Source organism: Arachis ipaensis, chromosome B10 (genome assembly GCF_059453495.1).
Source record: "Arachis ipaensis isolate K30076 ecotype BB chromosome B10, ASM5945349v1, whole genome shotgun sequence".
Classification (NCBI taxonomy): domain Eukaryota; kingdom Viridiplantae; phylum Streptophyta; class Magnoliopsida; order Fabales; family Fabaceae; genus Arachis; species Arachis ipaensis.
The window spans coordinates 143,300,023-143,322,637 of record NC_142435.1 but is presented as its reverse complement, the minus strand read 5'-3'; the positions used below and the strand labels follow the sequence as shown (position 1 = coordinate 143,322,637).

Sequence of the window (22,615 nt, the reverse complement as noted above, 5' to 3'; positions counted from 1 at the left end):
AAGGACTAAATTGAAGATCGAGTGTAACTTCAGAGACTAAACTGAGTATTTTCTCAATGTGTAACTGTGTAAGATGGAAATTATGGGGATAATGCCATATCTAAAATAAGGCAACGACTCAAAGTGTGGCCATTATATGTAGTTCACTACAAGAAAAACGTTGAGTACCATCGGATTTACTGTCAGCAAAATGAAAAAAATGGAATTTACTGTCGAAAAGAATCAGACGGTATAAACCTCGCTGGTAAATATTTACCGTCGAATTTTTTTCGCCCGACAGTAATTATCGTCTGATTCTGCGACGAATTACCTGTTCAAAAAACTATTTGGTTATTGGCGAATTTTTCCGACAGTAATGTTGGCACTAAGATATGTTGTTTTCTGTATTATTACCGTCAGATTATTCCTTCGGTAAATCCGACGGTAATGTCAAATTTTTTTTTAAATTGAAATAAATGATCAATTTTAATTTTTTATTCAAATTTATTTTTTACACAATTAATGGTCCATTCATAAATAATGAAAACCTATTATTTAAAATAAATAATACAATGTTTAAATAAATTAAAATTCAAGTATATCAAATAAATACAATGAAACAATAAAATGAAAACACTAATAACTACAGATCCAAGTAGTCGTCGTCATCATCGGTCCCGTAGCCCTAAGTTGACGGTGTAAAAGGCGGTAATGTCCATGTGCCACCAGTAGCGATGCTGCCACCAGCAAGGTTGATGCCAGCGGTATACATCTTGGCCTGGTACACCTCCATCTTAGCCTCCATACGCTGAAGCCGCTCTAGCGACTATCTTAACTCCAGCCTGAACTAATCTGTAGACGTCATGCAGGTGAGGATCTCCTGATACCTCTCCTAGTAATCATTCAGCTCCTGAGCCGGCTGGTGAAGACTGCGCTTTAGCTTCTACACCTGCAGCCTCAAATCTACGTCTTTCTCGAGTTCGATGGCTTGACTAGTGGCAGAGCCTGACAATGGACTCAACGTGGAGGTGCGAAGTCTGCTGGCAAAGAACGACCCCAACCCGTATACGCAGTTTTGTATGGCGCTGAGGCGGTCTTGCACCAAACTGCATCGGGATCGACAACTGAAGTTGCTGAGCAGTAGGAGGCGGCATCAACACCTTAGACAGAGGCACGTAGTTGGGGTTAGGGACCATGATGAACAGCTGGTCTGCTAAACTCACAACCTATGATGTCACTGGGGTGGTCAGAGTAGAGGGAGAGGATCCAAAAGTCCCCGGGGTACCGGAAGAAACCCTCCCTCTACCCCAACCACGGTTACGACTTACCAGCAGCCTAATCCGGCAGACATCTACCTATCGTCATGTCTAAAAATAGCATACTAATTGACAGAAATTCAGAACAACAAATCAATGCTATTCAATAGTAAGTTCAACACTAAGTCAATACTATTCAAACCAATTTCAGCAAATTCAACACAAATTCAGCATATTTATTCAACACAAAATCAGTAGCATTATTCATCAATTCAGTCAATTTCTAATACTTTCAGCAATATAATACAAACTAATAATCCTAAAATCAACCTATCTTAACCACCTAAAATCAATATACTTGACAAAAATTCTGCGTGTATAAATTACAAAAATATTAGCAAACAACAACTAACAAATAGCTAGAAAAGACAAACTACTAAAATCTTATTGCATGACCAGCCAAAGGCATAAGCATGCACATGCTTATCAAAGTATCAATATCATCATCACATAAACTATACACCCATCCTAAATTTTCAATTCAATGATAGATTCAATATACTTGCCAAAAGAATAAAAAATTTACAACAATAAAAGATTTAACTAACAATTGTTTAATAAAATAAATAGTCTTTTAACATCAATTCACACAAATTTAACATATTCAACACAAAAATCAACAGTATTATTCATCAATTCAATCAATTTCTAACACTTTTAATAATATAACACAAATTAATAATCCTAAAACTAACCTATCTTAATCACTTAAAATCTACTAAAATAAAAAATTAACTAACTAAAATTAGAATATTAAAACAACCTAATCAAAACATAATTTTAAAAAAAGAGTTTAAAGAAAACCTGGAAAGCAAAACTACGAATTGGTTTAATTAATTTGTATAAGAAAGAGCCATAAATACGCACAAATTGTGAATGTTAATTTATTCAATATTTTGAATTTTTGAGTATAAGATAAGAATTTAATATTGATGGTTGTTTTTGTTAATGGCTTTCTACTGTGCTCTACTGCTCATAAATGTTTTGTGATGTTTTAAGACTCTGACATAGCATACACAACATAGCAATGGTATTGAATGATTGAACGTATTAAGTATACACAAAAATTAGCAAAATAGAATATATATCAAAATACAAAATATATATAGAATTATAGAAATAATTAAATTATACATATATTTATATACAAATGATTAATTTTGACTATTGATATTTTAGTGTGTAAATTACATTTTTAATTTTCCTATATATAAATTATAATTGGAATGAGGCATGCCACGAATTGAAGCTAAGGCTGGTGAAAATCTAGGTACCAATTAGAGTTCTCAATCTGGAAGTACCACTGGAATCGTTAGTGTTTTTGAAAAAAAATTGCCAGGAATGCTCTTGGGAGTAGAAATAACTTAGGATGCTGAGAGCATGAGATTTCTGTAGAAGGAGATGCGAAAAAAATACGATGCAAACACTATCATAAGATTTTTTAGGTGGAGTTTATACATTCAAACACCACTTTGCGGGACCTTGTTCCTTGTAGAGCTAACTTTTGTGTTTTGTGGTCAGCACTTAACCATAAAAAAAAAAGTGAGTGATCTCCCAGATATAATCTCACACCACTAAAAATACTATTGATAGCCAATTGATAGTTACAAAACACAAAAGTTGTTAGTTCCTAACACTCCTCTTAAACTAAATTTTGGAGTTGAATTAAATTTACTCAGTTTTAAAAATTTTGATTAGTTTTTTTACTCTCTTCCTTGCTGAAATTTCCTGACTAAAACATCGACCGCGTAAGGTCTCAATCAAGCATAGCATTCATAGTGTTCTTCACCATCCTTCCCTATACGCCAGTTTAATTTTCTAGACGTTGATATTACGGTTCCTAGCTTCCAAGCAAGAACCAAACGAACCAGACAGAGCTTTCAGTTTCAATAATCTTACTTGACTAAAAATAGTGTGTTTAATGCCTCTTGAATCTTCATATGTGTCTTCTTCTTACCCAAAACAAAGTACTAAGAATATTCTTTCTCTGAATTACACACTACTACAGTACTACTACTCCTCCATCAAATCAAACATGAACTGCGTTCCCACCATGCTTTATCTTGCATTTTAATATTTTACTACTAATCCACGTCCCATGAAGCTTATGAGCCAGTCGTTGCACATACACATTTTCAAAGTGTTTGTATATATTTTTTATTTATATTTTCTTTTTTTTTAAGTGATTTTAATATAACCAATAAGAGTGTATCTAAAAGCAAAACATGTACCAACATTAATCTTTCAAAAGTTGAACAAGTCAAATAACGGAACTAGGGGGTCACTAGGGTCACAATCACATACATTTTACTCCTTGCCCAGTACTTTCTAGCTTTCTTTCTTCCTAGTAATATAACTACCGGCAATCGGAACAATGGCCTCACCTCATGAATTCTTCATAATTTCACTGATTCCTTTTGTTCCTAACCACATCTGCAATTAAACACTCGACCCTCCTTTTTCAACCATGAACTTGAAGAGATATAGCATAACCTCTACTATATCCACTATCATTTACCTTTCTTTCTTGTTCCTCTCGGACTTATTAGCAATATCCATTGAAGCTTATGTTCCAGTTGATAGCTTCACCGTCGACTGTGGCTCAGCTGGCAAATCCTCCGATGGAGAAAGGTCATGGAACGGAGACATAGACTCAAATCTCTTAACTCTTCAAGACACAAAAACCATCATTGCTCAACCAACCACACAATTTCCTCTTTACCAAGTTCCCTATAACAGTGCTCGCTTGTCTAACTCTGAATTCAGTTACTCCTTCCCGGTCACAGTTGGCCGGAAATTTGTTCGTCTCTTCTTCTACCCTGCTTCTTACGCTGCCTTTGACCGTAATAAAGCCTTCTTCACGGTCAAATCCGAGGGCTTCACACTCCTTAAGGATTTCAACGCTTCGCTTAACGCCGATGCTGCAAACAGCGACACCATCTTTAAAGAATACATCATCAACGTGGATGATGGGCAGAGGATCAACCTAACCTTCACTCCAAACACATCCCATCCAAATTCTTATGCGTTTGTGAATGGAATTGAGGTGGTTTCCATGCCCAGTGATCTCTACTTCTCTGAACCCAGCGGACAACAAATTATATTTGTGGGTCATCCAGGCGTCCTATACGAAATGCTAAACAGTAGTGCCCTGCAGACATATTACAGGATCAAAGTTGGCGGCGGTGGAATCACACCTAAAGGTGATACTGGCATGCTCCGGAGGTGGGAAGGAAATGATGACAATTATTTAAGAGCGCCAAGTGCTCAGTATATGCAATCCGGTGATATGACCGGAAGGATGAACATCACTGTGAGTCCTGATTATGAAGCACCCACTGAACTCTACAGAACATCACGTGATATGGGCATGAAGGGAACTCTCAACCAAATGATAAATTTGACCTGGGAGTTTCCTGTTGATTCTGGCTTCACCTACATGCTCAGGCTTCACTTTTGCGAGCTAGACCCAAACATTATCAAAACCAATGACAGAATGTTCAACATCTACATAGCAGGCCAGTTAGCTGAGGACCATGCCACTGTTCTAAAATGGAGCAAGAAAAAGGGAATTGCTGTACAGAGAGACTACGCAGTTATGATCCAAGGCCAAGGGATTACTGAGGACAAGTTTAACCTTTCACTCCAAATGCATCCTTCATCAGACACATGGTACAGCGACCCTTTCTTGAACGGCCTGGAAATCTTCAAAATTAGTGACCCTGCGTCTAATAACCTGGCAGGACCCAACCCTGACCCTATTCCTCATCCATTTGCCCCACCACACCTCTCTGTCTCTCTTCAAATCTCAATCAAGAGGATCATAATAATCATAATAATCTCTGTTGTCCCTGCTGGATTCATTTTTCATTTCATTCTAGTGTTCTTCATCCGTAGAAAACAGAAGACAAAGAGCATAGCCAACACTCAAACCTTATCATTGCCATCCGCTCTTTGTCGTCGATTTTCCTTGGTTGAGATGAAAACATGCACCAATAACTTCGATGAGCTCCTCCTTATCGGAGTGGGAGGGTTTGGCAACGTGTACAAAGGCTACATCGACCAAGGTTCAACACCAGTCGCGATCAAACGGTTAAAACCGGGTTCACAGCAAGGGGTTCACGAATTCAGGACCGAAATTCAGATGCTCTCTCAACTGCGCCATCTCCACCTTGTGTCCCTTATTGGTTACTGCTGTGAGAGCAACGAGATGCTCTTGGTCTATGATTTCATGGATCGAGGAACCTTACAAGATCATCTCTACAACAATAATAATAACCCTTCCCTCTCGTGGAAGCAACGGTTGCATATCTGCATAGGAGCAGCGAAGGGGTTGCATTATCTCCATGCAGGTGCGGTCCACAATATCATTCACCGCGATGTAAAGAGCACCAACATCTTATTGGATGAGAAATGGGTGGCCAAGGTTTCCGATTTCGGCTTGTCCAAAATAGGACCCTCTGGCATTTCAAGAACCCACATTAGCACTGTGGTGAAGGGCAGTCTTGGGTATTTAGATCCAGAATATTATAAACGACAGCGTTTAACTGTGAAATCTGACGTGTACTCCTTCGGAGTAGTGCTGTTTGAGGTGTTGTGTGGGAGGCCGCCTTTGATGAGGACAGTGGAAAAACAACAGATGTCACTTGCTCATTGGGTTGTATGTTGCCATGAAGATGGCACGTTGGATCAGATTGTGGACAAAGCATTAGAGGGTCAGATTGAACCGGAGTGCTTAACGAAGTTTGGTGACATTGCTGTGAGATGTTTGCATGAAGATGGTTCCCAACGACCTTCCATGGATGAAATTGTTTGGTGTTTGGAGTTTGCATTGAAACTGCAAGAGACTGGTGAGACGCATCAAGAGCATCTTGTTACTGCACCTGAAATTCTTGAAATTAGCAATGTGTAACTCTGTAAGTTGGAAATCATGGGGGATAATGCCACATCTAAAATAAGGCTACCAGTGGCATCCATGCATCCATAGTAAATTGATAATTAAAAATTATTAAATAGTAATTTAATTAAATATATAAATTATTTAATAATTTTGTAATTAATTTTAATATATGATAATATTTTTAAGAAAAAGTCTATGAGACCAATATTTTTATTAAAATTTAGCTAGTACTTAACTAGTAAAAAAATGAGTAATTTTATATTATTAAATAAAATCTTAAATTATTAAATAGTAATTTAATTAAATATATAAATTATTTAATAATTTTGTGATTAATTTTAATATATGATAATATTTTTAAGAAAAAGTCTAGGAGACCAATATTTTTATTAAAATTTAACTAGTAAAAAAAATAAGTAATTTTATACTATTGGATAAAATCTCACACTATCTATCTACTTAATATACTAAAACTGGGTTTTTCTCCAACTAATGAAAGTGAGGTGTCACTTTCTTGTGAACTCATTTTTCCTCCAAAATGAATGCATTTAATGAATAATGCATAATTATACTAATTTAGAAAAATATCTTTATTATAATTATATAAAATTAATATTTAATGCATTATTAAAATACTTACCAATTATTAATAAAAAATATTTTTAATTATTTTAATGAATAATGCATAATTATACTAATTTAGAAAAATATCTTTATTATAATTATATAAAATTAATATTTAATACATTATTAAACTAATTATCAATCAAAAATATTTTTAAATATTTTAATTATATTCATTTTAATTATATTGATATCCTTCTAATTCTTATTCATTATCCAATGATTTTATTAGTGGCAAGTTGTTAACCGATTTATATTGATAATAATAATAATTTTATTAGGATAAATATCAAATTCTATTCCTAATATAGAAATATAAAATTTAATTCCTTCCATTTTTATTTTATCACTATAAAAGACCATGTATGCTAGAAGAAAATACCATTCGTTTACTAATTACTCTTTCATTTGATAACTTTTACAACAATTTTTTTTTCTTCCTATGAGGCGTCGTTGCAAGAAGGCAACTATCGTGGACACAAACTACCACACTCTCCAACTTTCGTGCTCATCATTCGGAGCTATATAAGATATGTTATCTATGAAGTATTTATAGACCATGGTGTTATCATGTATGCATAAATAAAAAATGTTTCGTATTTAAATTTAAGTCATTTACCTGTTTGTGGTATATTGTAGTGTGAAATTACTTTCAATATGTGTTGTGTAATGATATTATGTTCTAATTTAAGCTTTTACTTTAGAACTGTATTATGATTTTATCTCATCATTTGTTCTTAGATATCAAGTTGACGTATTTTTATTTATTTATTATTATTGAAACGGATATGATATGAAATGTACCAAAAAAAAACTCTCACCTTCAATTTATTTTATTGTAGTCTTCTATTTTCTTCTTAGTCATTTTATTTTCTTTTTAAATGTTATATAATTTATTATAATTTATACCAATCTCCTTAGTATACTAAAATTGGGTTTTCTCCCAACTTATGATGGTGAGGTGTCATTTTTTCATGAATCCATTTTTCCTCCAAAATGATTGCACTATTTCTCTCTTTTAAATTTATTTTTAAAAATTATCTTTAATTGATATAATTATATTATAATTAGTATTTAATGAATGATACATAATTATACCAATTTAAGATAATCTCTTTATTATAATTATACATATCTCTTTTAAATTTATTTCAGAAAATTATCTTAATTATAATTATATAACAATATTATACTTAGCATTTAATGAATAATTCATAATTATAATAATTTAAAAAATATCTCTATTATAATTATATAAAATCAATAATTAATGCATTATTAACCTAATTATCAATCAAAAATATTTTTAACTATTTTAATTATTTTGATACAATTCTATTTTTTATTCATTATCCTAAAATTTTATTAGTGATAAGTTATTATCTTAATGGTGACCTATATATTAATAAAATAATAATAATAATAATAATAATAATAATAATAATAATAATAATAATAATAATAATAATAATAATAATAAAAAGATAGAAAATTATATTTTAGAGAAATATAAATTGATTATTAATAATTGGTTATTAATAATGATAATTATATGATTAATTTTTAGTAATCATTAAATATATTTAATATAAATAACCAAGTTTAATTAGTTAACAAATGAAAGGAAATATTATTGCACGATTGTAGAAGCAACAAAATATATATATATATATATATATATATAACCAATTTAATAATAATAATAATAATAATAATAATAATAATAATAATAATAATAATAATAATAATAATAATAATAATAATAATAATAATAATCCTTTCTTTTATTAAAACACTCATCTAATTGAATTAATATAAAAATTTAATAAAAAAAAGATGGATTTTTTGACTTGAAGGATAATACAATCAACTATTTTTGAAGATTTTAAAGCTGTGAGTATATATTATTCTTATATTAATATACGCATGCATGTTACCTCATTTTTTTCATAAATGGAAAATAACATTTACCCGTTAAATTTATTAGTTGCTCAACTGATTCATCTTATTTATTGTGATTAAAATTGATATGTAATCATAAAGATTTTTTTTTCCTCCATTAATTTTAGTAAAGAAATCCATGACGTAAAATAAAATAAAATAAAGTCAGTATCTACTTTTTTCTCAATATTTTTTATATTTACGGTAAATATTAAATGTAAAAAAGAAAAAATAATATTAATTATTATCACTTTTATTTATTTACATTCATAATTAAATTTAATATAATTATAGTAAGTCTCTATAATTATAACAATTTATATCTGTTACATATATAGCAATTATGTTATATATAATTAGGGCAAAAAACGCAAATGAGCCAAGGATAGCTCAATTTTACGCAAATCCGCCAAATGAAACTTTGCTACGACAATCCACCAGATCAGATATTTATATAATTCGAATCAATAGGATTCGAATTAGCCTCACACATAATTCGAATTGAAACAATTCGAATTAATGTTTGTCAATCTAAGCACGTAGTTCGAATTAACTTGTCACGAATTATGCATGCAGACTCACACGTAATTCGAATTGAGTTGTCTCGAATTATGCATGAAAAATCACAAGTAATTCGAATCAATATGATTCGAACTACCAAAGCATAAATCGTAGTATCTTAATTCGAATTAGTATGTTTCGGGTTAGAAGTTCATATTTCGAAACATATAGATTCGAATTTCTCATACTGGGTAATTCGAATTTAATTGATTCGAATTATATATATATATGGTGCGAATGAAGTTGATTCGAATTAGTTTGGAGCCGTTTTCTATATATATGTTGTGAAATCAGGTTGCTGTGAACAAAGAGGTGAGATGGCTAGTGAGGATAGTTTTCTAGTGCTAGTACACCACAGAGGATCGATTAAGAGAAAAACTCAGTCTGGGGTGAAGTTCACGGATAAGGATCTTCTATGTATTATCGTGAGCCCCGCGACCAGTTACGATGGTCTCGTGAGCTCCGTGCTTGGCAAACTTGGTCTGGAAGGAGTGAAGAGAGTTAAGAAGTTTTTCTATCGCATTCCAATCACGGTGCTCCACGATACGGTGAAGTATGATTGTTTCACGATCGGGAGTGATGAGGACTTGCAGGTCATGTTTCTTTCTCGTAGGCAGTTTCCGGAGGTGAGGACACCGGAGCTGTTGGCTAAGTTCGTCGACGTGGTATCTAGCTCTGGTGGGTCGAACCGGAATGCCAACACTATAGCCACGGCGGCCGGTTCGAGCTCGAGACCTGCGGTTGCTTCTTCCTCCGTTCCAGTGTATGAGGCAGCGGTCCAGCCTGCCGCCTCCCCATCGTTTGCTGTTGATCTCGCCGGCAATGTTGGAGACGAGGTTGGATATGAGGAACATCATCCGACTGAAGTACAGTGTCCTCCACCGGCTGGTGTTGGCGAGGGATTGTGTGATGATCCAGATGATGATGAAGTCGAGCCGGATATTATCGCTGATGAAAGCGGCGATGATGTTGGAGCGAGTGATCCGATAAGGCCTACTGGTGGTTCTAGTTCTGGCACAAATCAGTACCCACCCCATTTTTCATCTTTGGATCTGGATGCCATGAGGCAGGACGAACATCTTGGGCAGCTAGCTGGATTTGGCGCTAGAGATACCGAAGGGTCTGCCGGTATGACAGAGTTCCAGGTTGGTCAACAATTCCAGGATAAAGATGAGGCGCTGTTGAGTGTCAAGACGTACAGCATCCGCCGAGGGGTACAGTACAAGGTAGTTGAGTCTGACTATCGCCGGTACGTGGGAAAGTGTTCTGAGTTTGGAAATGGGTGCACATGGTTGATTAGGCTGAGCCTCCGACAACGCAAGGGCATCTGGGAAGTCAAGCGGTACAACGGGCCGCATACCTGTCTCGCCACCTCCATCTCCAGCGACCATAGGAGCTTGGACTACCACGTGATAGCGACATTCATCATGCCAATGGTTAGGACTGACGCATCCGTCAACATCAAGGTGCTTCTAAATGCAACGGCAGCACACTTTGGTTTCAGGCCTACATACCGGAGGGTGTGGATGGCGAAGCAGAAGGCGGTCGCAATCATCTACGGGGACTGGGATGAGTCGTACAACGAGCTCCCTCGGTGGGTCTTAGGAGTTCAGTTGACTATGCCTGGCACTGTAGCAGTCCTCAGGACCTGCCCTGTTCGAGTTGGTGGACAGGTGGACGAGTCTCAGGCTTATTTTCATAGGATGTTCTGGACTTTTCCCCCTTGCATCGAAGCATTTCGTCATTGCAAGCCGTTGGTGAGTATTGATGGCACCCATCTATATGGCAAGTATGGGGGAACATTGCTTGTGGCGATTGCACAGGACGGGAATTCCAACATACTCCCTGTGGCATTCGCACTAGTTGAGGGTGAGAATGCTGAGTCATGGTCCTTCTTTCTCTCCCACCTCCGTCAGCACGTGACACCTCAGCCAGGTCTGTTAGTTATTTCAGATAGGCATAACGGCATCAAGGCAGCACTTGAGTCACCTGATGGGGGATGGCTACCTCCGTCTGTATACCGGGCATTCTGCATTCGACACGTTGCTGCGAATTTCGCCCTCACCTTCAAGAGCAAAGATGCCCGGAGGCTTCTTGTGAACGCCGCATATGCGAAGACCGAGGTGGAGTTTGACTACTGGTTTGACATCCTGCGCTCTGAGAATCCGGCAATGTGTGACTGGGCGAACCGAATTGAGTACTCGTTGTGGACACAGTACTATGATGAGGGTCGAAGATTCGGGCACATGACGACCAATATATCAGAGTGTGTCAATTCAATCCTTAAGGGGGTAAGGAACCTCCCCGTGTGCTCGCTAGTGAAAGCCACACATCGGGAGGTAAAACACCAAGTAACTCATGGAACCACTGCCAGGCAGGCCTCCCACCCTCAATGTAAAGGTGGAAGTCCGTCAGGAAACCACTAACGTAATGTCCGTCAACTGGCAACCCCAGCTGGTATGCGACGTCCTGAAGCGTGATGGTGCACTCTCCGAACGGCATGTGGAAGGTGTGCGTCTCAGGCCGCCACCTCTCGACGACTGCACTGACTAGGGGCTCGTCTAGTCGAAACCATCTGTCGTTCAGTCTAGCAAGATGGTACAAGCCGGCCATCTGCAAGTACGGAACGTACCTCTCATCAAGACGCATCCCCTGCTGCCGCCTAACGCTGGATATGCAACGCCGAGGCTGGGCAATAGATAAAACGCATAACTAGAACATATCCAAAAACCAATAACATATACAGTTTACTTCATAAAGAACCGAAACAAAAATCGTAAAACTCAACGCATAGTAAATGAATTATCAACATTGTCTTCAGAAACAGCTAACACAAACCACGTGAAAAAACCATTAACAAATACAACAATCACTAACAAGTAAAATCGTTAACAAAAACAGCTACCACATACCCCTAACAGAAACCAATAACAAAACCCACTAACACAAAAACCATTTAAAAAAACCACCTCCCTACACCACTATCATAAACCGCTAACACTGACGTAAACCGCTATAAAAAACCATTAAAAAAACCACTTGCCCACACCACTATCCAGTAAACCGCTAACACTAACATAAACCGCTATAAAAAACCATTAACAAAAACCACTTGCCTAAACCACTATCCTAAATCCCTATCCTAAACCGCTATCTCAAACCACTTTCCTAAACCATTATCCTAAACCACTAACAATAACATAAACCATTATCAAAAACCGATAACAAATACCACTATCACTAAACCACTATCATAAGACACGGAGAAATGGCAATATCATAAACCGCTTTCATCAACCACTACCTTGAACCACTAACAGAAAACACTATCAACAGCGCAACATCATAAACCACTAACCTCGTCGTTGATCACCCCGGCGATATGAGCAACTCCATCCAAACGATGAAGCCTCCCAGGATCGTCCCCCATCGCCTGAATATGCCGCTCCGGTCTTACTCGGCCCAAATGTTGGTCGTTTTCTCTGGGATTTGGTGGGGTATGGGAATGAGAGAGTGATTCGAATGAACTTGGTTCGAACTCCTTATATAGCCGAAACCATTGTAATTCGAATCAACTCCATTCGAATTACTCAAAACCACCAACTACACCTAATTCGAATCAATTTTATTCGAAAATCCCTCGAGTGCAACTCTCCCACTAATTCCAATTTATATAATTCGAACTACACTATCCTAATTCGAAGCTTATCGTTTCGAATTACTTAGAAATATTGCGTGCATAATTCGAGTCTTATTGTTTCGAATTACGTTGATAAAGTTCTTGCAAGTAATTCGAATGGAATCAATTCGAATTACGTGGAAAAATGATTCGAATCCAATTGATTCGAATTACATAAACATGAGTTCTGGTGGATTGAGGTATCAAAGTTTGAATTAGCTGATTTGGGTTAAAATGAGCTGCCCTTGGCTCATTTGGGTTTTTTGCCCATATAATTATATATCTCCTCTTTTATATATACTTAGCAAGTATTTCTATTTATATAATCTACTTAATATATTAAAATTAGGTTTTTTCTCAACTAATGAGAGTGAGGTGTGAATTCCTCATGAATTCATTTTTTCTCAAAAATAAATACATTTAATGAATAATGCATAATTATACTAATTTAGAAAAATATCTTTATTATAATTATATAAAATCTATATTTAATACATTATTAAACTACTTATCAATTATCAATCGGAAATATTTTTAATCATTTTAATAATAATAATAATAATAATAATAATAATAATAATAATACTTAATATACTAAAATTATATTTTTTCCTAACTAATTGAAGTGTGTGTCAATTTTTCATAAATTGTATTTTTTATATTACAGTTAACATTTAATGAATAATGTATGATTATACTAATTTAGGAAAATATATTTATTATAATTATATAAAATTAATATGTAATGCATTATCAACTAATGAAAGCGAGGTGTCAATTTTTCATGAATTTATTTTCTCTCCAAAATGAAAGTATTATTCTCTCTTTTAAATTTATTTTAGAAAAATTAAAATTCCATGCTGAATATAGGTGGTAAGTTAAAAAAAATAAGCAAGTTAATGGAATGAAATCATATTTCTATAACATATATAAGAATAAGAATGTATATTTTTATTATATAAAAATTAAATTTCTGCACTTCATGATGGACGTGTCATACTTCTTAGCATGTTTCTTAATTTATTTTTTATAACTCATTGAATATAATTTATTATAGTAAATTAATTATATCAACTAATTGATTTGATTAGGTATTTAAATATCACACGATTTATTATATTTATATCAATCAAATAATTGTAATTTATTATATCAATTATTTTAATTCATTAATTTATAAGGTACATAATAACATAGATGATTTGTTACTTATACTAATTAAATACAATAAATGCATATTAATTTAGTTAAAAAAATCATTGTCTTTTATGTTTTCCTATTTATTTTTTTAATTCATTAAATCCAATCAATTATAATAAATTAATTATATCAACTAATTAATTCAATCAATTATTTTTTAATTTATTTTTTGAATTCAATAAATCAAATAAAATTAATTATACTAATTATTTGTATTGACTAATTGATTTGATTAATTCTTAAAAATATTTTTATTTAATTTATTTTATTTATTTAAATATAACTAATTAGTTATTTAATTTTATTAGGATAAATATCAAATTCTATTTCTAATATAAAAATACAAAATTTTATTTCTTCTATTTTTATTTTACCACTATAAAAGATCAATTACTCTTTCATTGGGTAGCTTTTACAACAATTCTTTTTCTTCCTATGAGGTATCGTCACAAGGCAACTATCATGGACACAAATAAGCACACACTCTTCAACTCCTGTGCTCATCATTCAGAGCAATATATGATATGTTATCCATTAAGCATTTATAGACCATTGTGTTATCTTGTATGCATAAATAAAAAAAAAACCATAATTAAGCTTAAGTCATTTACCAATTTGTGTGGTATATTATAATGTGAAATTACTTTCAATTTGTGTTTGCAATGATATTATGGTTTAATTTAAACTTTTATTTTAGAATTGTGTTATGATTTTATCTCATCATTTTCTCTTAGATATCAAGTTGATGTATTTTTATTTATTATTATTGAAGCGGATGTGATATAAAATTTGTAAAAAAAAAAAAACTCACATTCAATTTATTTTATTGTAGTATTCTATTCTTCTATTTCTTTTTATTTTTTTATTCATTTTATTTTATTTTTAAATATCATATAATTGATTATATCAGTTAGTTTAATTCATTAATTTATAATATACATGATAAAATAGATCATTTGTTACTTATACGTTTATTTTTCTAAAATCTAAATCTGAATAATTATATTTTCAATTTTTTTTATGAACAAAATATTATTAATAATGAATAATAATTAACCACTCATACTTTTAATCAAAGTATTTGGATGATTTTTATATTTATTAATATTAATTATTGATTATTTTTTCATAAATAAATTATATTATAATTTTATGTTAGTTCATAATTAATTAATGATTAATGTTCATGAAGCTATGTTACTCTAAATTTTATATTTATAAATATTTTATTTAAATATAATTTTTTAACATAAAAATGTATTATTTTTAATAATATCATAATTTTATATTTTTAATTATTCTAAATGAATATTTTATCAAATACTAATTAAAGTCATTCTTCCCTTTGCTTTTACTAATCTATTATCTAACTATTATATAAAATTAAAATCGTATTAATGAATTTAATATTAAAGTTAATTTGGCTTTTTATTATTTAGAGTGTTTTTCAATCAATAATTTTATACTCCTTACTTTTTTTTTCAGTTTTATTTTGAATTTTAATTTAGTACTCAAAGGTAGTGAAATTCCATTGATACTGAAATAAAATTACAAAAGGGTCCATAGGGTAGAATAAGTAAAATAATATGATATCCACATTGCAACATCCAAATAAAATAACTTAGGATCTAAAATATTTATCTTTCTCTTTCTCGCCGTCTATTATATTATCTATTCTATCTATTCTATTATATAAAAATCAAATTTTTACCTTTAATGATAGAATCAACGTAGTATGCTTCTGCTTTATTTTGTTTAACTCATTAAAGACAATTCATTATGATGAATTAATTATATCAACTAATTGATGTGAATAGATATTTAAGTATCACACAATTTAAAATTATGTATATTAATTATTTGATTTAATTTTTATGATATATAAATTTAAGGAATAAATTAAAATAAGATAATTTATTACTTATTTAAATTGAATACAACAAATATAAATTAATTTAGTTAAAAATTTACTATTTTCTAATCTTTTATACATAAAAATGACAAAATAAAATTATAAAAATAATCTTTTTATTACTTTTGCTATTTTAATTTTATTTTCTTTGCTTTTTTTATGTATAATTTTATTTTATATTAACTTTGTTTATTTAATAATAAAATATACTCATAATAATTCTATCATATAATAATATATTTTTCTCCTATATTAATCGAAGAATTTCAATAGTTATCAACTACATCTAATAGAATGACTGAGAAGTGAGAACTACGAGAAGTTAAACCCAGGTTCAAAATGCTGAAACAAAGAAAAGAAAACAATGGATGTATGATTAGAGAAAAATGTATAATAATGACAAAATATACTAAAATTGGATTTTTTCTCCAACTAATAAAAGTGAGGTGTTAATTCCTCATGAATTCATTTTTTCTCTAAAATGAAATCACTATTTTTTTTCTAAATTTATTTTAGAAAAATATATTTATTATAATTATATTACAATTAACATTTAACGAATAATGTATAATTATACTAATTTAGAGAAATATTTTTATTATAATTATATGAAATTAATATTTAATACATTATCAACTAATAAAAGTGAGGTGTCTATTCCTCATGAATTTATTTTTTCTCCAAAATAAAAGCACTATTCTCTCTTCTAAATTTATTTTAGAAAAATATCTTTATTAATAATTATATTACAATATTACAATTAGCATTCAATGAATAATGCATAATTATAATAATTTAGAAAAATAAAATAAAGTCCAGTAATTTATCTTTCGATTGCACACGTGTGTAGAATAATTTTTAAGAAGGAGTCATGTATAGTAAATGCGCTCGATGATTGTAAAACTGTATACTAACATTGATATAATATTATTTCAGGTATATATTTTGTAGGCATCAAAGAAAAGTGTTGAGTTATTTTTTAGTAGATTTAAATTATTTATTGTTTATTAGAGAATTTTGTGCATTAGAATTTTCTAATAATTTATTATTTATTTTGATATAATTTTGATATGTCCTTACTTGACAGTAAAACAACATATAAAAATTTGTTGGTGGGTCTAAGTATTATTAAGTTATTTATGGTCACATTGAGTATATATGTTTGATTTATTAAAGAAAGTAGATTACTAAAACCAATTAATAACTATTTTAGAGTTAATATATTTAATACTAGATTAAGAAAAAACAAATAATACATAACATATTATATTTTTATTAATCAAATTATTATAATTTAAATTAATTTTAACAAAATAATTTAAAATTATAATTTTAATCTTATCACGTGCATGGCACGGGTTAATACACTTGTTAAAATCACTAATAATGACTAATTAATGGTTATAAATCATACAAATTGCTGACCCTCCCACTCCGCTATTTTTAAATTTTTAATTAATATTTTTATAAAAAACATTTGTATATAAATTTTTATGAGTAAATAGCTAAAATCGTCCCTGAAAGATACCCCAATCTCCATTTTGGTCTTTCAAAGATAAAGTTAATCGAAATCGTCCTCGAAAGATACACGATTGGTCACGTTAGTCCTTCCGTCAATTGGATGATGACGTGGGGACTAATGCCACGTGTCATAAGATGATTGGTTGACGTGTCAGCTCAGTGACACCTGGCATGCCACGTGTCAGATCAGTGACACGTGACATGCCACGTGGCACTTGACATGTAAAAAAGTTATTTATAATCAAAATAGTCCTTGAAAGTTCAGATGTAAGTCATTTTCATCCCTGAAATTTTAAATGTTTTAGAAAAATAGTCCTTTGTAAGAAAAATATTTTAGAATAGAAAAGAATAAGATAGATTTTGACAAGAATTAAAAGAGAGAGATAATTTTATTGAAAAAATTTTTAAGAAGAAAATATACAATTATTAATTTTTTTATTGTCAATTACATTTCTATTAAAATTAGTAGTATCAAAAAATATTTTAAATTTAATATTATCAAGAAAAAATAAAAAAAATTATATAAGGACTAATTTGATTAATTTTTAAAATTTCAGAGATGAAAATGACTTACGTCTGAACTTTCAATGACTATTTTGATTATAAATAACTTTTTTACATGTCAAAGTGCCACGTGGCATGCCAGGTGTCACTGAGCTGACACGTCAACCAATCATCTTGTGACACGTGGCATTAGTCCCCACGTCATCATCCAACTGACGGAAGGACTAACGTGACCAATCGTGTATCTTTCGGGGACGATTTCGATTAACTTTATCTTTCGAGGACCAAAATAGAGATTGGAGTATCTTTCAGAGACGATTTTGGCTATTTATTCAGATTTTTATCCTAAAATAATATACAATAATATTGTCTAAAATCTAATGGTATGTAGTTGTTAATGGTAAGAACATTTTATATAAATAGTTAAAATAAGAAACAGTTATTTTTTTATTAATATTAGTTAATTTTTTTAAATTTTAATTACACAATTTTAATTTTAAATTCTAACTTTAAAAAAAAATTAAAATTAAAAAATATGATATAAATAATTAATTACTATGCTTATAAAAAAATTCTTAATACTTTTTCATGTTTCAAAAAAATTGTTTGGTGTTTGGAGCTTGCATTGAAACTACAAGAGATTGGTGAGACACATCAAGAACGTCTTGTTATTGCAACTGAAATGCTTGAAATTAGCCATGTGTAATGAGAAAATATTCAGTTTGGTCTTTTAAGTTATATTTGAGTCTTAATTTAGTCTTGAAGTTTTAATTGTCTCTATTTAGTCCCTAAATTTATCAAATTTTAATTATATTAGTCTCTACGGTAGTTTCCATCACAAAGTCATTACCGAAGAAATGACGTGTATAACAAAATGTCACGCTGGACGTCTAACAGATATATTACGTAGCATTTGAAATTTTTGCATCAGTTTAGTCCCTAACAACGATTTAAATTCCTAATCCCCAATTCTATTTGAAGCTCCTAAGCTTTTTCTTTAATTCTTACTCCTCTTTTGGGAGACATTTTTATGAAGTTCATGCTGGGTAGCGACAATAAATTCGTGAGGAGTTTCAACAACCAACGCTCTAATGGAGGTTGGAGAACCACTCGAAGCAGAGAAGAACGATTTTCAGAGTGGTGTGGGTGTGGGTGTAGACCGTTTTGAGATGGTCAAAAACAGATGCAAATCCAGAGAGATCTTTATTTGGATGTCCAAACTACAATGTAAGTTTAAGATTATTCTTAACTTTTTCTAAAATTTGTAGTATCTGATTCTTTCTCCATCTCTATTGAATCTGATTGCAGAGTATTGACAAAAGATGATGTGGGTTGTTTGTTTGGACTAATGAATTTCATAAAGAAGGAAAAGTAAGAAGCAGAGTGGTATCAAAAAATGAAAATGATGAAGATTGGAGGATGAACTTTGCTTGAAAGATTGAAAACTTGAAATCTGATGTTAGGGCTTTGAAATTGGGAGTAACTTTGTTGGTTGTAATAAATTTGCTTGTAGTTGCTATGTTATTATGAAAATGGTGAAGATTGGCTTGATATTTTTTTGTAAAAGCTAAATTTGATGGTTTAGATTCAAATTGCAGGAATATTTTAAAAAAAAGTTATATTATTGTATCTATTTTTGTATTAAGTCTCAATGAATGAAAATTACACCTGTGTTAATATGAATCAAATAACACAAAATAAAATATAACAATTTCACACAAGAAATATCATCCCGTTCTTTTATAATTCATTAACAAAACATTCACATTGATAATGAATTTAAATACAACTAAAAGGTTTTGTGTAATGCAACACACAAACAAAATAAGTAAGTTATCCAAAAAAACCATTCCAAGTATGCAAACTTAGAAAAACAAGATAACTAATACAAAATATAATGCCTTATTATATATAAGACTTCCAAACACAGAATGATCAACAATTCAATTCTTTTTTCTTGGAGGTTTGAATTCGGGAGTACGGACAAATTTCATGAAACTAGCTAGTCGCATGGCTGTCTCTAGAGATGCACCTTGTATTGGATCAACTAGTACATTGGTTGTTGGTGGAGTACTAGATGATCGGGACACCATTCTTTTGGTTACAAGTTTTGGGGCCTTGCATTATGTTACATTACACTAATCTCCATCTATAAAAAGTGTGAAGTTAGTGAAATTTGAACAAAAAATAAATTGGCATAGTGGTTAAATTTAAGAACTAATTTAAAATATACCATTATTTGTAGAGAGTCTTCATTCTGAGACATAATTGGTTGGCTCATGCTAAGCTCAATCTCAGTATGACCTTCATGCTAAATTTTTTGGTGTTGAATTATAGGTAGATTGTTATTAGGTGCATCAACTTGAGATGGTACATCAGCAGGTGGAATAGCATGGGCAGAGTTCACAACTGGCGCAGCAATGGTAAGAACAGCAGGGTTGGAATTACCACCATTAGTAGTAGCAGCCAGCTGCCACTTCTTCAGCCTTCTTTTTTGGGCAATTTCTGTTGGTGTGAGCTTTTTTTCCACAATAGTGACAAAAACCTTCTTTATAAATCCTCATCTTGGTCTTTTGCTTCTTGCTTCCATCAGGGCTCTCATCAGCATCCTTTCTATGTTTTTTTTGGGTGCTCCTGGCATCTTTTGGAATTTTGGTTCTTATGGTCTGTTATTGGAGACTTCTTCCACAATGCTTGGCCAAGAATAGGAATGCATATTGTCATTATATGCATTCATTGTCAACCACTTGTAGCATAATTCATCAAGACGTTTTTCAACCCTAGCCAATGCAGCACAAGCATGGACACAAGGCATCCCTACACATAGAATTACAATAGATACAACCAGCAATATATCAATATATTTGTATCAAAAAACCAAAACATGGTATCATATAAGATGAATCTTGATCATGTAACAAAAAAAAATTCATTAACTACTACTTAGTTGCCAAAAACCACATGAATATAGCCTCTCTCCTAAATCAACTACCATATTGGTTAGGTGGCCAATAACTTCAAACTTTTCATACTTTTCGTCTCCAGACCATACAAGGTTCCAACTCTTTGATTCTTTCCTTATCTTCTCCAACTTACTACGCTATATTAGGGGTAAAATTTCAATGTGGCTCCTAAGTTTCACCTTAGTCCTAGCAATTGTCCTCATAGCATACATTCTAACCTCTTCCAATAGTGTGATGATGGGTTTGGCTCTGGCCTCCTTAATTCGTGAGTTGAAAACCTCACATGCATTTTTATGAATATTGTCCATGTTGGGTACATTACTAAAGAAAGTTCTACTCCATGCATCCTTTGGCCACTTGTTCAAGTAAGATCATGCCTCTTCATTGAGCCTCTTAATTCTTCTCATTCCCTCAATCCGCCCTTCTTGTGTTGTTGACCTTACACATTCCCACAATAGTCTTCTAAACTCATTGTCCTTCCATTGCTTGTTAAAGTTTTTCTACATATACACAAAATCTATGATGGGCATTCGGAATGACTTTCCAAAGTGTTGGAATCAGCCCCTATACAAAGTTAAACAAAAAATCACAGAATGTAATTATTCTCGAGCCTCAAGAAGATCCCTGAACTAGTTTTAATGAACTCAAACTGGTCCCTGAACTAATTTTAATGAACTCAAAATTAGTCAGTGTCCTTAAACTAGTTGTCAAGGGCATGTTGGGAACTAACCACCTACATTGCTCGACTTTATCATAGCCAAGGTGTTTGTAGTAGTCTCTGACTGAAAAAATATCTAATGTATTTTTTTTTTGAACTAAAGGAGCTCAACACATGGACAGAAACCAAAAGAAACTAGAAACTAAAACGTACCCACCCAACAACTTTGCAACCTAAAACAATCCCCTTGTCATTTTCGGCACTGCCATCAACAACAAAAGGGATCCTCCCTCCTCCACTCTTGATAACTAATGCTAGACAAGTTGACAACTTCTTCTACCTCTTTGCCTTTATTCTGAAATATCCTCCTATTTCTTTCAATCCAGATGTTCCAAACTATTGCAAAGAATGATATATACCATTTTTTGTGCTCCTCTTTTCTACAAGTCGCGCCTGTCCAGCTTTGAAAATGGTCCTTCAAAGTACCCGGGGCACACCAATTCCTGTCAAGAAGAGATAACCAAGCGCACCATACCTGCCAAGAAAACTCACATGCAAGGAATAAATGATGGACATTTTCTACATCCGTATGACATAGGGCGCACATATTATCCTCATTATTAACTATCCCAAGCCGACACAATCTCTCTTTTGTATTCACCCTCCCTACTAAAGCAAACCAAACAAGCAGCTCCACCCTTGGAGGAACTAATCCTTTCCAGATGGTCTTGGTGAAACTAAAACTGGTTACTTCCTCCAGGAGCGTTTCCTCCTGCAATACCTGCACAAATGAGTTAGTGAAAAAAATACCTTGTCTTTCAAACTTCTACACCACTCTATCCTCTCTGTCAACTGCT

General features: G+C 32.1%; 1 protein-coding gene and 1 pseudogene across 2 annotated transcripts; both read left to right on the top strand.

Moving 5' to 3' along the window:
- The first annotated feature begins 3,567 nt into the window (after positions 1–3,567).
- On the top strand, positions 3,568–6,261 carry LOC107621362 (receptor-like protein kinase FERONIA pseudogene; annotated as a pseudogene). The gene has a single exon (XR_015881001.1). The product of XR_015881001.1 is annotated as a receptor-like protein kinase FERONIA pseudogene (transcript).
- A 3,377-nt stretch (positions 6,262–9,638) lies between these two features.
- LOC107621363 (uncharacterized) lies at positions 9,639–11,874 on the top strand. Its single transcript, XM_088494803.1, has 4 exons — positions 9,639–9,776; positions 9,915–10,466; positions 10,515–11,660; positions 11,776–11,874. Exons 1-4 carry the CDS (start codon positions 9,639–9,641, stop codon positions 11,872–11,874), a joined length of 1,935 nt encoding a protein of 644 aa, XP_088350929.1.
- Positions 11,875–22,615: the final 10,741 nt, after the last annotated feature.